At 39.1% G+C, this 18,716-nt stretch overlaps 1 protein-coding gene across 1 annotated transcript in view; it reads right to left on the bottom strand.

The window, feature by feature from the left end:
- LOC122805262 (dynein axonemal heavy chain 11-like) overlaps positions 1-18,716 on the bottom strand; it is a 4,596,980-nt gene that overhangs the window by 1,401,557 nt on the left and 3,176,707 nt on the right. Inside the window, exon 54 of the mRNA XM_044075350.1 lies at positions 1,675-1,821. Coding sequence (XP_043931285.1) covers positions 1,675-1,821 — 147 coding nt within the window. The remainder of the gene's footprint in view (positions 1-1,674; positions 1,822-18,716) is intronic.

Raw genomic sequence — 18,716 nt, 5'->3', positions numbered from 1 at the left:
GTATGTGTGTGGGTAGGTTTGACCTTCATACTTTGGAGGAATGTTCTATTTTCAGTCCTAATTTACCCCTGCGCAACATCTTCCTATTTTTGGAGATAAATCCCTGTTTTCAGGCTTATTTTATCCCTTCTGATCACAGGTGATTTTTGAAGTTATCTAGTGCATAAAACAGTACACTGCACGACCAACATAGTAGTGGTACCAATAATTCAAAGAAAGAGGATATATATTTTACATCTCTGTTTTTCCTGAAGCAAAAATAATTGACCACGTATGGTAGAATTTCACAACACATTTCTTTAAAGTCTACAGAATTCACACCACTGCTCTGATAACGTGCTTATACTTTTATATAATTTTTTGTCACTCTGTTTTTTAAACATTTGTTTCTGAGTAGTATGCCACAATCCTATGGGAAGTGGGAATAGGAATGTGGTATTTGGTATACAAATCTTATGCTAATTAAATGTCCAGATTTTTAGCTGAATGTTACCACCTTTCAAGAGACTTTGTTCCTGCTTTTAACTTCTGGTGTGTGCATGCATGCACACTTTTGTGTGTGTCACTGTGCAAACATGTGGATGTGTCTATATCCTACAATTGACTGGCATCACAGCCAAGATTAATTTTTGCTGGCTTGTACTTTTTTTCACTTTTTTATTTTTGCTGTCAGGCTTAATTTTATTGACTCAAAAGTTCATTTACGGGGAAAACATGCTCTGCGACCTAGGGATACTTATTTGCATAGTAAAATAACCTAAACAGCATATCTTTTGGGATGTGGGAGAAAACTGAAATACATAGAGAATTTTCATGGTGACAAATAGGCAGACTCCTCCTGGACAGCATGCAGAAGCCAAGGTCGAAAACCAGTCACTGGTGTTCACAGACCTGCCACTGTAAAACCTTGGTTTTAGTGTGGAGTAACCCAAAATCACAAACTATAAACAGAAGAATAGACAGCTGGTGATTTCTTTCAGGGCCTCAATTGAAATATGTCACAAAGGGAATCAAAACTTCACTCATCTCTAGTTTCATTTAACAGCTTGATGTTAAAGTTGAAGCTTGCTGTACAAGAAGAAAGATTTACTATTTTTACAGTTCATAATAAATGTCTGTTCCTTTGTACATTGTTAGACTAAGTAAGTAGTAGAGACCATGGAAAGCCTAATTTTCTAGCAACAAAATCACAAAGTTTTTAAAAATGTACACTTCATTTATTGTGTAGAAGTAAGGTAACATGGTCAATATATGCATTATTGGTTCATGCTAGATTGCAATGTCATGCACTCTTCAGCTACAGTTATGACTAAATGAATATGAGCACATCTTTTCTATTTTTCTTTTGAGACTGATAGTTACCGTTTCCAATGTCTAGTTCATTGCCTTAACATCTGATTTGTTTTTAACAGCAATATGTAGAGGCCAGCATATGTATGATTTTAATAAATTTGATATAAACACCATAACTTCTAAATGTTATATACAACAATTGTGTTATTGCCTGTACTATCGATATACAGTATGTAAATGCTTTACCTTTGCTAAAATGAAAATTAAATGAAACTTTACAGCCTTACAGATAATGATGTTTTGTTCCAAGCCACTCATTTTGTTCAGTGATATGATATAGTTTATGTACACTGCATTGTCAAATAAATATGTGCACAGTACCCTCTGTTCCTCCGCATCTGCAAAATCCTTTTCTTCATTAAGTTTCATCGTCTGTTGTCCTATTTTTGCAATGAGTGCCTCTGTGTCACTGTTCTTGTGCTGAAGTTCTACTTCTTGAGATGCCAGTTTAGCCTTCAAACCTTCCACCTGGATAATTGCAACAGAGACCAAGTTTATTGAGATTTAACGAGAAGTTAAATTATTTGAAATGCCATTAAGTTAGAAACTAAGACTGCCTTGGGCTTTATCTTAAAATGTTTAATTATTTCTGGTCCTCTAGAGACAGGATAATTATGTATATGCATTTAGCAAACACTGCCTCTGAGACAGAGAAAAATTAATTTTATAGTCTGATGATTAGCAGTTCACGGATGCTTCTACTTAGTATGAAAACACTGCTTATACAGACATGAGTGTTTTGTTTTATTTATCACTGAAATAGCTTTAAACCAAGTTCTTGATTTCTGACCCTGCCAATCAAAGTTGCAGTACAAGACTTAGTCATTACTGTCAATGCACTTTTAAAAACAGCATGTGAATAGTGAGCTCTGTCAAGATGGGCAAGAAATCAATACCCTATAATTTTAACTGCTTACACATTCATCAAATCAGCTTTACTTAATACCATAATCATTAGAAACTTGTGTAGCATTACTGCCAGTCATCTTAAAAAAGAAGTCATGCATATATTTCATTCTAATATACCTGAATATCTTTCTAAGGAAGGGCAGGAATCTAGTATCTTGAATAAATAAATATTTGAGTTAGCCTTTTGGTCATGTTGACTTTAAGTCCTCAGATTTTCTAATGGAGGGGATGATATACATTCCTCATTTATTTGCATGCCTATTCTCCATTTATTTTCCTTACTGAACATGGTAACTAACACAACCACAATAAATTATCAGCAGTACTACATAAGAAAGCCCACGAAACAGTTAATACCGATGGTAGATAAGGAATGACCAGAATGAAATGCTCTGACAGTGGGTATTCAGAGGTTCACCTTGTCCAAAAGAGTCCTTCAATCAATCAATAGGATTTTATTTATGTTCCTGCAACTAAGAATATTACAATAAATAACACAAAATGGAGAATATGTAATTAAAATTAAGCCAAGGATCAACAATCAAGAAGTAAGTGTGCAAACTAAAAATTAGTATTAAAGTTTAAGAAGTTAAATGAGAGAAATGGCTTTTAAAATACCATGTGAAATGTATGTGTTTTAAAGCACCTCCAAAACAAATGCAAGGAAATGATCTCATGAAACCATCTTAGTAGCAAATCTTGTAGGTCACCAGCATGAAGAAAAAGACCTAAATCCAGATGAATCTAACCTACACCAAGGGACTGCTAGCAACCCCAAGGGAGCCAAACAAAGTGCAGGAGACAGCTACAGGGTTCCAACCACTCTTTTAAACAGATGGGACACTTACCATATAGGACTTTCAAAAGCATCACAAGGACTTGAAAATTGATGTGATGCTTAAAATGAACCCATGTCTATTTCTGGAGTCTCTTGTAAGGAACCTCAGCCCATAGATCTATACCTACTTTGATCTGTCAAGTTCAGAGTTAAAAAGCCCAAGTTAAAGGACACTGCAATAATATGGATATGAAATAACCAAGGGCTGTACAACCACTGGTAGGTCATCAGGTGGAATAAGGTGCTTAATGACTGTGATGTCCCTTAGCTGACGACAGCGGGACTAGAAAATGACTCGTAGTTACTTGGGAATGTTAGTCGGCGAGTGAGAATCATGCTGAGATTTTGACCCTGGAGACAAGCTCACACATATAAGGAATAAGGACAGGAGCTGTGGAAGTTGTTAATGTGGTATGACAGGCCATGGCTCCAGTCTTGCAAAGACTGAGTCTGAACCCAATTAGCAGTATACAATACAATATGTCCTTCAAGCAGTCTTTAACTGGGTGTAAGTAATTCACATACTCTGGAAGAAAGACAGGGAAAGTGAGTGTTACAAGCAAAACTATGGTTTTGGTATGGGATTGGTGAATACAACTGGACCCATAATGGAGACCTGTTGAAATCCACTAGCTAGATAAATATATTACATTAAATCCTAAGTAGCCCCCACCAAGGGTTTGGGAAAAATATTTAATAAGACAATATCAATCAGTGATAGAGAAGAGTAAAGCTCCATAACTGTTCAAACATGTTTATATAATGTTTTATTTCTTACTAAAAGCTAGAGTTAACCAATTTCTAGGTATTTCACCCTTCTGTCTGCTGACAATCAAGCCTACCCTATTGGACTTGAAAGTCCCCAGATATGCTAGCATGACAGCCATACAGAAATGTTGCCATTCAGGCAAGCATTTGGGAATCTGTGTTCTTGCCAGCATCCCGGCAATGAAAACACCATCCTAGAAGAACAGGATACTTACTTCACCTCAAGGACAGAAAATACCTTCCCCATACAAGTGCATAATCATATGCACTTAATAATAATGACGGCTACCATCAAGCAGTAACTTGATGAGATGAAAGCCTGTCCCCATGATACCCGACTGCAGTACTGTCCCTCCTGTGATGCACTGTGTGTAAGCACATCTCATTTCACCTTAGTCTTGCCCCCAGAATGGGTATATCCACCCATCTGCAGCAGTCAGAGTGACCACAGAGGTTTCTAACAAAGAAGATCAAGGGCCTCCAGCATGTGTCTTACGCGGACTGACTAAAATCCCTGTCACTACACTCCTATCTTATAGACTTCTTAGAGGAGACTTTTAGAGTAGACTTTTGCCTGTCATACAGAGCAACTCAAGACCCAAACCTAATGAACTTACTTCATATTCATAAATCAAATAGGTCTAGGGCTACTTGTACCAGGGACTAAAATATGGCCTGTGACTTTAAATAGGACATACTGGAAGGACAGCTTTATCTCCCAGTGACTGCCACATCTTTGGAACAGACTACCAATTCATGTGAAACAGAGCACCTCTATGACACTGTTCAAGAGAAACCTGGATGAGTGGATGGGACACTGTAAATTCTTACCAGGGATAGTGCCTGCAATCCTCCTGGACATGGGCAGTCATCACTAAATGCAATCTTGGGTATTGACTAGTACTTCTACAGTATTACATTGGGTTGAAATGGCTAGGCTTAAAATGACCTCTGGGTCGATAGCCTAGTAATCTCTTATGATCCTATGATCTTCTCTTGCTAATGTTGTCAAGTGCACAAGCTGCTAATAAAATAAAGGTCACTTAAGACATAGCAATAGATTTATCCCTCTACTCCACTGAGGCTAGCAAATTTAAAGAAGTATTTAATCTCACATTGATATAAGATAATAATGTTGAAGAAAGACTGGTTTTCTATTAACAGAGTCATTTGTGTGCACTGCACACTGATAAAGTTGGTGGTGAATTCTCAGTGTACCTATCAGAAAAGACGCAATCATTGCCTGTTTTTGTGGCATAGAACAATGAAACCCTGACTGTCCCAAATGACCTGAGTTCAAATAAAGTCTTTGGTGCAAGAGCCAGGTGAATGAAAGTGGGGAGTGAGTGGCTTACACCAGCTTGCCCAGTCTCAGGGGAGGGAATGGTGGTTTCCCAGCAGGCTGATTTGCTCCCATGCAAGCACATATCACTAAGGCCATAGATGTGGAGATGTGGGCTTGACTCTCCTAAGCAGGTGATGGTTGTGCTCACTGGTATGTGTGTGTGTGTGTGTGTGTGTGTGTGTGTGTGTGTGTGTGTGTGTGTGTGTGTGTGTGTGTGTGTGTGTGCAGGTGGATTTTGCAGTGACACAGGTGCTTATATTCACTACAAGGAGGCAGTGCAAGGGTCTCAAGCAGAAGTCTTGACTAAATGACAGCCTCAGCGATCATCTTACATGGCACAAATGGACAGGGACATTTCTTCCCCATATGAAATGAATAAGCCAGTAGATCATGATGAGGGCTGATGGGTAGTCAGCAGTAAAGATAAAAAAGATGCATTCATTTACTTGAAGCTCATACAACACAACATATCTGAAATTCAGAAAGATAAAACACTGATGTCAGAAAAACACTAAAGGACTATTCAGCATATACATGTATGTATTTCTGTTTCAAACCTTTCTGTATTAGCAACTCATTCAATATTTTTCTTCAGTCCTGATAATTTGAGAAATGTCAGCATATCTTTTCTGGAAACATTCTAAGATTTCATGAAGACCAGCTCTGTAATACCTGACTGATTTTTGGTAACTGTGCAAGCCGTAAAGCCAGATGTACAGCTGAGATGAAAGGTCCTTTCTACTACTATTCTTTCTTCAAAATATTATGTCCTCAGGTTTTTCATTCTGTTCTAGGCATGTAATAGCAAGACTGGTTTTCTATTAACAGAGTACACTTCTTCTGTTTTTAACCATGACTATACACATGATCAGAGATGGATATTCAAATAAATTTAATTACTGCATTTCACCCGATGTCCTTCAATGAATTTGAAGGTCTTGGTTTGGTCTCTTCTGTTTATCATTTCCACTGAAGACATGTTTAGTGCCTTGAAACACTTCTCACTAAGCATTCTGTACTGACCCTGTATAACTAGTGTTACATTGCAAGACAGTAAAAGTGCCATCCTTGAATCATGTTTGACTGTCTAGATTTGGAAGTTTCCTTATTTAGGTTCATATGTAAGTACTAGGCTAGCTGCCCTTGGGAGGCATTTGCCTAGTCAATTTGGCCTCAAAGGTGAGAGGGCAAACCCTGTATCTTGTGTTTGTGAAGTAAACACCTCAACCATTATACTAACCTCCAGTCCTTTATTTCATGTAAACTGACAGATCTTAACAAATTTTATGGGTGTATGTGAAGACACACATCTTGATAGGAAAGGCCCATTAAAAAAACATGTGATGTTTATGTCTCTTCAGTGGGTTCTGCCCCAATAATTCCCATGCTATTTTTTCTATACCCCTAATTGCAGACATAACCCCTCCTGTGGAGTAGTGAGTATGATAAAGCTTTCCTGAAGATGAAATGGTGCAAATTCATTGTGTTTCTTATCTTTTACTACTATAGCTTAGGCAAAATAGACCATCAGGCCAGTTTAAAAAAGCTCAGAGCTAATAACATGTCTTACTTACTGTCCTGGATACACAAGCCTTCTAAGCACTCCATGGGACTCTCTTAGAAGACTTTCAAACATATAAATAAGACTACACTGGTGGATAAAACAATGGGGCCAACTCAGCATTACCATTCCACTTCCAAATGGAGAAGTTGTGATTCTTAATGTAGACAACAGTATACAAATTGTTATGTTGAACTAGGATCAACACATTTCTACAGAAAGCATTCAATAATTCTTTCAATGTTTTTTTCTGTCTTTCACTGGTTGCTACATCAGAAATCACCACCTCCTGCCAAATGATCAGTCCCTGCATTCTACTGTTCCACCTGCTATGCAGCTGTAGTGGGGGTGACAGATAGCTGATGATGGGTCATCATCCAGAGGGGCATGGTGTTAGATTTCTTAACATGCCTTCCCTCATTGGCTGTGGCACTCTGAAGAAGCAGGGATTACAATGCTGGACACTGAAGTAAGGAGTGTGCATGTGAATGAGTCTCTCTGTGGATATTCAGAAATACCAACAAAAAGAAATGTTATTTTTATTTTTATTTATTTTGCTTTTGTTTACCGGGTTTGTCCAACTAGATTTAGTCAAAAACTTCTTTTCAGGTGAGGCCCAGGGAGAAAAGCTCCAACATATTGCAAACATTTTTAAACAGACATTCAGTAATATACATGACCAGATATTAAATAATATATATTAACAATTAGACATGCATTTGCTAATTAGATTACACTCATATGAAAGTAGTGGCAACTATTACAGTATGACACATGCATTAGTAGATGTTGAACACTGAGCATTTAAAGAAGTGTATTAGTAGGTTTGTCAAATAAATTAAAATTGAAATCCGAAAACTAATTGAAATAAAAATTCAACACACCCTGAAACATAACCTCGGAGCATGGAAATAAAAGCAATGTTTTTGTTACACACACACACCCCTGCTATTTAAATATACTAATGGATGAGCTGTTTTCAACTATTCTGTCACCCAGCCATCTCCTTCAGTGTCAGTTTACAACTTGTAACTGAGTCATCAAGGGCTGCCACAGTCAAACCTTGATCCATTTGTGCTATGGAGCAGGTTTACTCTCTCACTGCTTTTGAACAAATGGCTCCCCAAGGAAGGCTTTTTGATTCATCTACCAGTCCCTGTGGATGCACATTTACCAAGGCATGACTTCATACTGTCAGTTATTGATGCTGTTTCTGAAAGATACTGTCATTTTAGAATTGCTGATTCCTATTAGGTACTTAATTATTCTTTCCATGGTAAAATGAGTATACCGCCTAAGCCAAGAGGTCTCTTTTTTATTATTCATATGAATTTTTGTATATTACTGGTTAATAAGTATGTTAGCTGCAAATGGTGCTAAAAGACACCATATATTGAATGTAGTTGCAATAACTTAATTTCTCAATAAACTACTGAAATACACAAAATCTTAGATGCAACAGGGAGAAAGGGAGATACCATTGAAAGAAAGGTATAACATTAAGAGAAGGCACAGTCTCGCATCTCTAGGAACTACAGGACCCTCATTTCTATAAATGCCTGTATATTGATTCCTCCCACATACCCATCTGGGTTGATTTATTAATGATTAGCTTGCAGTTTACATCTTTTCTATAATCCTCAATTACTTGCAATTAAGGAGAAATTTGGCTAGAACTTGGAAATACAGGATGATATCATGAATAAATGATGCAATGTTTATATCTCTGTTAAACAGGTTAATTCCTAATAGTTTGGATTTCATAAGGGTTCTAGAGATTCTAGAGATTTATTTGGGTTGCATTGAATATTAACTGAACTGGAAGTTTTGACTCTGTTTTTTCAGTTATTGCTTGCTAGAATTTTATTGCCTCTTAGTAGATGCAGGAGGGGGGCAGTCTCATTCATTGATATCCTGTCACTGTCTATTTAAGTAGTACATTTTAGAATATTTTCTGCTTAAAACCTCAGCTTTGGCCGGCTAAGATCTAGCTGTATTCAACTGGACATATAAGAGAATTTAAGCACCTTTTATCTGCACTTTTTTCAAATAATACAGCATTTTAATTGATTTATTTGTGTTGCATTGAATGTTAACTGAACTGGAAGTTTTGAATCTGTTCTTTCAGTTAGTGCTTGCTAGACTTTTATTGCCTTTTAGTAATTGCAGGCGGGGATAGTCTCATTCATTGATATCCTGTCACTGTCTATGTAAGTAGTACATTTTAGAATATTTTCTGCTTAAAACCTCAGCTTTGACCGGCTAAGATCTAGCTGTATTCAACTGGATGTATAAGAGAATTTAAGTACCTTTTATCTGCACTTTTTTTCAAATACAGCATTTTAATTGATTTATTTGTGTTGCATTGAATATTAACTGAACTGGAAGTTTTGACTCTGTTTTTCAGTTAGTGCTTGCTAGAATTTTATTGCCTGTTAGTAATTGCAGGCGGGGGTAGTCTCATTCATTGATATCCTGTCACTGCCTATTTAAGTGGTACATTTTGGAATATTTTCTGCTTAAAACATCAGCTTTGGTCAACTAAGATCTAGCTGTATTCAACTGGACGTATAAGAGAATTTAAGTACCTTTTATCTGCACTTTTTTCAAATAATACAGCATTGTAATTGATTTATTTTTGTTGCATTGAATATTAACTGAACTGAAAGGTTTGACTCTGTTTTTTCAGTTAGTGCTTGCTAGAATTTTATTGCCTGTTAGTAAATGCATGTGGGGGTAGTCTCATTCATTGATATCCTGTCACTGCCTATTTAAGTGGTACATTTTGGAATATTTTCTGCCTAAAACTTCAACTTTGACCGGCTAAGATCTAGCTGTATTCAACTGGATGTATAAGAGAATTTAAGTACCTTTTATCTGCACTTTTTTTCAAATAATACAGCATTTTAATTGATTTATTTGTGTTGCATTGAATATTAACTGAACTAGAAGTTTTGACTCTGTTTTTTCAGTTAGTGCTTGCTAGAATGTTATTGCCTGCTAGTAATTTCAGGTGGGGGTAGTCTCATTCATTGATATCCTGTCACCGCCTATTTAAGTAGTACATTTTGGAATATTTTCTGCTTAAAACCTGAGCTTTGACCGGCTAAGATCTAGCTATATTCAACTGGACGTATAAGAGAATTTAAGTACCTTTTATCTGCACTTTTTCAAATAATACAGCATTTTAATTGATTTATTTGTGTTGCATTGAATATTAACTGAACTAGAAGTTTTGACTCTGTTTTTTCAGTTACTGCTTGCTAGAATTTTATTGCCTGTGGTACTTACGTATTATCAAAACCAGATTTGTAATGCTAACCCCTAATGTTTTTTTGAAAAGAGTGAATGTTTGAGTAAGAAGGTGTCTGTTGACTCCTACAGATAGGTTTTGCCGGTTAAACATGAGCAGGAAGAAGAAATGGAAGCCGGACTTTGGCAGCCAACTGCGAGAGGGACAAATATTTCTTCATGCATGCATTTCTTTTTAAAGACAGTGCGTAGAACCATGTGCTCTATTACACTGACCACAGATTCAGGGCGACTGTGATCCTCTATGTGTTTTAAACAGGATCTGGAAAGTCAAGCTTCTTAAGGCTTTTTGTGAAAGTGTACAAAATGTACGGTACTTTCCTAATAGTATCTTTGACATCAGTTTAACACCAATGTGGCTTTTCCATTTTTCTGTTTGGTGGACCAAGCAGCTCAGTCTTCAGATTATTAGCCTCCAGTCTGGAGTCCTGCTTTGTGCTGCTGTAAAACACTCTGAATGATAGGTTAACATCAGTCTTACACACCGCTATCCCGTCGAGGAGGATTTCAGTGTTGTTTTCTGTTTCAGAGTGAAAGTGATGATGCTGTGGAAAACTGAAGTTTACTTACCATTCCAATTTGTCGTTTACAAGAGCAGAAAGCAGGAGTGCAGACTTGAGACTAATATCTGAAGACTGAGCTGCTCGCTGAATTCACCTCTTGACATCCTGAAAGCACGCTACCCGCAAAGTCTAAAATTTTAACCCTTAATCATCTTACAAACCCACCACCGATATCCTAGAAGAGTTTTTAACAGGTCACCCTTCCCGATTACACTTATTTGTTGTAGTTTTAGTAAGAGAAGAAAGTATACCATGTCGCAAAATCTGGTTGTGATAACACGTAAGTACCTTGCCTGTTAGTAATTGCAGGTGGAGGTAGTCTCATTCATTGATATCCTGTCACTGCCTATTTAAGGTGTACATTTTGGAATATTTTCTGCTTAAAACCTCAGCTTTGGCCGGCTAAGATCTAGCTGTATTCAACTGGACATATAAGAGCTTTAAGTACCTTTTATCTGCACTTTTTTCAAATAATACAGTATTTTAATTGATTTATTTGTGTTGCATTGAATATAAACTGAACTGGAAGTTTTGACACTGTTTTTTCAGTTAGTGCTTGCTAGATTTTTATTGCCTGTTAGTAAATGCAGGTGAGGGTAGTCTCATTCGTTGATATCCTGTCACTGCCTGTTTAAGAGGTACATTTTGGAATATTTTCTGCTTAAAACCCCAGCTTTGGCCGGCTAAGATCTAGCTATATTCAACTGGACATATAAGAGAATTTAAGTACCTTTTATCTGCACTTTTTTCAAATAATACAGCATTTTAATTGATTTATTTGTGTTGCGTTGAATATTAACTGAACTGGAAGTTTTGAGACTGTTTTTTCAGTTAGTGCTTGCTAGAATTTTATTGCCTGTGGTACTTACGTATTATCGCAACCAGATTTGTAAAGCTAACTCCTAATGTTTTTTTGAAAGGAGTGAATGTTTGAGTAAGAAGGTGTCTGTTGACTCCTACTGATAGGTTTTGCTGGTTAAACTTGAGCAGGCAGAAGAAACAGAAGCCGGACTTTGGCAGCCAACTGCGAGAGGGACAAATATTTCTTCATGCATGCATTTCTTTTTAAAGACAGTGCGTAGAACCATGTGCTCTATTACACTGACTACAGATTCAGGGCGACTGTGATCCTCTATGTGTTTTAAACAGGATCTGGAAAGTCAAGCTCCTTCTTAAGGCTTTTTGTGAAAGTGTACAAAATGTAGAGTACTTTCCTAATAGTATCTTTGACATCAGTTTAACACCAATGTGGCTTTTCCATTTTTCTGTTTGGTGGACCAAGCAGCTCAGTCTTCAGATTATTAGCCTCCAGTCTGGTGTCCTGCTTTCTGCTGCTGTAAAGCACTCTGAATGGTAGGTTAACATCAGTCTTACACACCGCTATCCCATCGAGGAGGATTTCAGTGTTGTTTTCTGTTTCAGACTGAAAGTGATGAGATGCTGTGGAAAACTGAAGTTAACTTACCATTCCAATTTGTCATTTACAAGAGCAGAAAGCAGGAGTGCAGACTTGAGACTAATATCTGAAGAATGGGCTGCTCACTGAATTCACCTCTTGACATCCTTAAAGCACGCTACCCACAAAGTCTAACATTGTAACCCTTAATTGTCTTACCAACCCACCACCGATATCCTAGAAGAGTTTTTAATAGTTCACCCTTCCCGATTACACTTATTTGTTGTAGTTTTAGTAAAAGAGAAGAAAGTATACCATGTCGCAAAATCTGGTTGTGATAATACGTAAGTACCTTGCCTGTTAGTAATTGCAGGCGGAGGTAGTCTAATTCACTGATATCCTGTCACTGCCTATTTAAGGTGTACATTTTGGAATATTTTCTGCTTAAAACCTCAGCTTTGGCCAGCTAAGATCTAGCTGTATTCAACTGGACATATAAGAGACTTTAAGTACCTTTTATCTGTACTTTTTTCAAATAATACAGTATTTTAATTGATTTATTTGTGTTGCATTGAATATAAACTGAACTGGAAGTTTTGACTCTGTTTTTTCAGTTAGTGCTTGCTAGAATTTTATTGCCTGTTAGTAACTGCAGGTGGAGGTAGTCTCATTCATTGATATCCTGTCACTGCCTATTTAAGTGGTACATTTTGGAATATTTTCTGCTTAAAACCTCAGCTTTGGCCGGCTAAGATCTATCTAAGAGAATTTAAGTACCTTTTATCTGCACTTTTTTCAAATAATACAACATTTTAATTGATTTATTTGTGTTGCATTGAATATTAACTGACCTGGAAGTTTTGACATTGTTTTTTCAGTTAGTTCCCTACCCACCATCCCTGTTTTTGTTTTGTTGTTAATCTTGATGGCTTTTAAACTGCCCGCCTCTCTTGTAAATCTGTGTTTGGATACTTCTTCTGGGCCCATCTCATTTGCTCACTCAATTGAGTGCAGTGAGATCATATTCTGATTTCAGGCACTCCTACTGTGTACAAAGAGAGCATCTGGGAAAGAAAATAAAATTAAGCTTGTTTCCTGCCTTTCCTGCAAGTGGTCTAGACTGTTTGTAGGCTTCTGAGTCCCCAAGCCTTTCTGTGTTGGAGTGAAGCCTTCTAGCTTAATTTTGTTTCTTAGAACTAGCCAGTTTTCTAGTTTCAACACTCAAATCTGTTTCTTTGAACTCAGCACTTGTTCAGAACTCGTTGTAGGCACTAAATAAGCTGCAAATTACTACAGCACTCAACTTTCCTCACTTGTCTAGAGGAAAGCAGTTTTTAGTACTTAATAAATAAGCACCTATCCAAGCATGCCTAAGGGTCAGCTCCCGGTGATTTCGCCTGTCTACCTGATGAATCTGGGCATCTTGGGGCAATGCAGCAATTGCCTCATGTACACAGATGACCCTCTCCTCCTACCACCCAACACTACAACCTGTGAGAGAAGCACTTATATAGCACAACTGGAAGCAAAGCTCTCTTCACCCAAGACTGGACTAGACAGTCAAGAGGATAAGGTAAACACTTGCAACACACCACACCCATCACATAGTCCCTCAAAACCTACAGCACCAAAACACACACATAGAAACACAAATCACACACCTACATTTGCGGAGGCTCTCAATAAAAACCTGCCCAAGCATCAGGGACCTCCAAAGCAGAAATGCAAGCAAACTCCACCCCCCAACACAACCCAAATGACACATAGCCTACAAACTCAGTGTGCCACTCAACCACAGCCCATAAGGCATAACAAAGTACCCAGCACTCTAGTCATAGGTGACCCTATAGTCAGGCACACTGATGTTCCACTCACCAGGCTAAACAAGGAGAAAGTTACTGTCAGCTGCCTGTCAGGTGCCAGGATCCGCCACATAATGCACACACTCAGGTCACTCCACAAGTACAAATATGACACTGTCATTGTCCGTGTTGGTGTGAATGACCTGAGACGTACCTCCCTGGACTACATGAAAGGAGACATGGAGGAGCTCTCCGATCTTGTAGCCCAGGCAGGTATGACCCTAGCCCTGAGTGGCATCCTGCCATCACCCAGAATGATACCACAGTACAAGGACAAAATGATTGACTTCAACAATTGGCTAAGCTTCTGGTGTCATTCTAAGGGGATCCAGTATTTGTCTGCCTGGGACAACATGATCGACAGACTACGATGCTTTGCCAGAGATGGCCTGCATCTGTCACCCTTGGGATTCAGGATACTGGCTAAGGCTCTTGCCACCCCTATAGTGCCTTTTTTAAGCAAGGTTCAAATGACAAATTCACCACCGTAACAGATACAAGCAAGCAAAATCTGAGGGTAATGCTACTCAAAGCTAGAAGTCTAAACCTCAAAATGCACTCACTTGAGGCACTCCTTAAAATGGAGAACATCGACATCTGTGCAGTGACAGAGAACTGGTTCAAAGCTCCAGAGAGCACCCTTGCATTACCAGGCTATAATTCATACCACACCTTTCAGCCACCTAACCCGGAATGAAGCACTAAAGGTGGAGGAGTGTCCATATTCATTAAGGATATCCACACCTCCAGGCTAGTTGCACAGCATAATGCATCCGAGATTATCCAAGTGCAACTAACTGTGGGCAAGACCGCAATCCAAATTGTAGCTTGCTACAGACCCCCCAACATAGCTCTCAACCAATCAGGGACAAATTTCAACAGAATCAGGGACAAATCAAGAAATTATTAGGGACAATCAGGGAAACTTTTAAAATATTAGTCCTGTTAAATTAAGACATTGACAGAATAAGAGAATATGAATTAATATGCATTTTCTGAAGTAAAAGAAGCCTATACCTCTTAATTATTGGCATTATTTATTACGTGCAATTCATCACTTTTCCTCCAAAAGTCATAAGTTTTAAGCAGGACTAAGAGGGACAGAGGTAAAATTTCATTCAAAATCAGGGACAGTTGAGAGGTATGCCCCCCACCATGCCCCAGGATTCCCACTCCTCATTTCGTGATACACTGGAAAGTATTAGGGTACAACCCAACACCCTAATAATGGGCGATTTCAACTACCCCATCATTAACTGGGAAATCTACTCATGTACCAACTCTTTTGCTCAATGTTTTCTGGAATTCATAAATTCCAACGCCTTGGATCAACTTATTCACACCCCCACCAGGGGCAGCAAATATCCTAGACCTGGTCATTACCAACATGGGCAACCGGTGTTCTACACTAGAGGTCAATTCCTTGTTGGTCATATCTGACCACAAGCTAATCACCCTAAACATCCACATCCCGCCCCACCCCCAATTAGGGAAACCACCGTAAAAAACTTCTCTAAAGCCAACTTCACACTTCTTAAGACAGAAGTGGCAAACTTCATGACACCCATGCAGATGGACAATAGAGGTACGACTGCTGAATCCTACACAAATGCACTTTATAAGCACTTACACGAGTGCATGGCTCATGCTATCCATAACAGAACCAAGATGCTAGCCTCCAAAAAAAGGAAGCCAATCTGGTGGTCCTCTGCCATAAACAAACTCTACAACAGAAGAAAGAAACTGTTACAAAAAAGAATAAAATCCCATGACTGGAGGAACTCCCTGGTCAACCTCAGTAAGAAGCTGAGATCCCTCATAAAATCCTCCAAAGCTAGTTACGAAAACAAAATTGCCACTGACTCTAAAGACAACCAGAAAGCATTCTATAGCTATGTGAAGAATCTCAATGGCAACACTCAGATCTACTCTGAGTTACAGAACAATGACACTAAATATACAGAACCAACTGATATTGCCAACATCCTGGCAGATAGGTTCAGTGCTAACTTTACCCCCCTCTCACCCCCTAGAGGGCCCATCTCTATGCTGGAAGAATGCAAAGTTCCTGTAATCACGGCTGCACAGGTAAAAAACACACTCTCCAAAGCCAAGAACACAGCATCCATGGGACCTGACAATATCCCAGGCTGCGTTCTACATGAACTACAGAATGAACTGACACCCTACCTAAGTACCATGTTCAATCATAGCCTCACCTCAGGCTTTGTGCCCATTGAATGGCGCACCATCACGGTTATCGCACTCCACAAAGGGGGAGCCATGATGGACCCAGGGAACTACCACCCCATTAGCCTGATAAGCCTGGTCTGCAAGGCCATGGAACATATCATCATGGAACTCATAAACAAAGACATTTGTAATCTCCAAACTCTGGATTTTACCCAGTTTGGATTTGTAAAAGGCAGATCATGTCTCCTAAACCTGACTGACTTCTTTGAAGCAGTCACCAAAGCCATAGATGAGGGTAAGGTGGTTCACACAGCTTATCTAGATCTCGCCAAGGCTTTTGACACCATCCCCCACTCTGGAATTATAGATAAATGCACTAAACAAGGTATAAATCCCTATGTCACAAGATGGGTTGCCAACTGGCTCACGGACAGAACCCACACTGTGAAAGTAGCAGACTCCAAATCCGACTTCAGACCAGTGACAAGTGGAGTACCACAGGGTTCAGTCCTGGGTCCTCTCCTGTTTGGTATCTACTTCTCTGAAGTACAGGATAACACAAAAGGTCTTTGGCTAACAAAGTTTGAAGATGACTGCAAACTAGGAGCCATAATCAAAACTCCTAACAATGTGGACATACTACAAAAGGGCCTCACTGAGACAGATGCCTGGTGTCAAAGCCATGGCCTGAAGGTCAATGCCAAAAAGTGTATTGTCATCCCCTTTGGTAAAAACTCTGTACCCATGAACTACCACATAGCTGGTAGTCTACATAATGCCAAAAATGTGATAAGAGACCTTGGGACACAGGTGGACAGTAGTCTCTTCTTTAATAATCACATTGCCACGGTGGTCAGGAAATCCTACTACGTGGCTCACCCCATCACAAAAGGTTTTTCATCCAGAAAAAAGAGTTCACTGTTCCTCTCTACTCATCACTCATTAGACCCATTATAGAGTACAACGTCCCTTTTGGTATGTACCTCACAAGACATTTACAACAACTGGAAAGGCCACAGAAATACCTCACAAAGAGGATTACTGGCCTCAAACAGATGCCCTATGCAGACCATCTCAAAAAACTCCAGCTTTACTCCGTCGCATATCGCCTACTCAGAGGCGATCTCTGCCTAACATACAAAGCTATGTCAAATCCAGAGCTGTTGGACATGCTCCACTTAAAGAAATCCCAATCTGTCCGAGCTACACGCTCTAGGGACCTAAACCTTGTCACCACAATAAACAGAACATGCTGGAGGGATAGATTCCTGTTCCAGAGACTTCCCATACTCTGGAGCAGACTACCTATCTATGTCAAACAGTGCTCCTCATTAGCACCCTTCAAGAAAAATCTTGATGACTGGGTGGGAAATAGGAAATTCACCCCAGGGATCACTTCTGTGGCTCTGCTCGACATGGGCACAAGAAAATAATTTTATTGGGTGGCGAAAGCCAAGGTATATTTTTGGCTAGGCTTATATAGGCCCTAGGGCCAATAGCCTAGTACCTACCTATGAACCTATGAACCTATGAAATCTCCTGGGATGCGTGGTATCAGTTATCAGCCATGTTCTTTGCTTCCTGAGGTTTTCTAAGTTATAACTTTGGGTTGGAGTTGGAGTTGCACTACATTCTTTAATTTGTACTTCTGTTCATTCTGTTGTATTTACTCCTTCTCTCGCATGTAGAAAGCGTGTGTCTTCTTATGTTCTTTGTACCATATTTTAGCCAACAAGCCTATAGCATTGCCATAATGGTTAAGATGTGTAGCACACAGATGCAAAGTACAAGGTTTGATTCAAACCTTTCAAGGGGGTATCAGGGAGATTGGCATAATGGTAAGGTGTTTACCCTACAGACACATTATGCAGGGTTTGATTCCCACATGGGGTAATTGACTAGGCTTAAAAAATAGCCCACAAGAGTAGTTTACCTTGTACTAGTCCTAAGGAGGTTCCTGTAATAAGATAAAATGATATGGTGGAAGAAAGCACTCCCAGCAATACCCATAGAACTCTTTATATGAAAATCTCTCATTTCCTGCTAAACAAATGGAGGCTGAATCATATAGAATCTTAATGGCTGTAACATAACTGTTTGGGAAGGCATCTTGTATAAGATTTCAAATAGAAAAAGAATGTGCATTCATTTGAATGCCTTGCATACATCTAATGTAAACACCTCATGTTGATTGTTGTGACTCAAATTATGATAAAAGATTCATCTTCTGGCTTTTCCTGGTTAGGGGTGGCCACAGCGGTTCACCTGTTTGCTCATGATTGGCAGTGGAGTTTTTATGGTGTCAAGTTGCCAGCCTGGCACCCAACCTTCCACAGAAGGCACACACACGCATGCACTCACACCAGTTTAGAGTGTCCAATCCACCTACAGCATGTCTTTAGGATGTGGGAGGAAACCGGAGTGCCTAGAGGAAATCCATGCAACCACAGGGAGGACATGCAGACTCCACACAGATGGCACCCCAGGTGAGGATTAAACCAGAGAGCCTCTTGCTGTGAGGTGACAATGCTAACCGCTGCACCACTGTGGCCGCCCTATGATAAAAGATTAATTCCATCATAATTTTCTTCTCCTTGGTCTGGCTCAATTCCATAA

This window comes from Protopterus annectens, chromosome 6.part1 (genome assembly GCF_019279795.1).
Source record: "Protopterus annectens isolate FY-2018-M chromosome 6.part1, PAN1.0, whole genome shotgun sequence".
In the NCBI taxonomy this organism is placed as follows: Eukaryota; Metazoa; Chordata; order Ceratodontiformes; family Protopteridae; genus Protopterus; species Protopterus annectens.
Note: the sequence above shows the minus strand (reverse complement) of the source record. Positions and strands in the feature narration are given on the sequence as shown.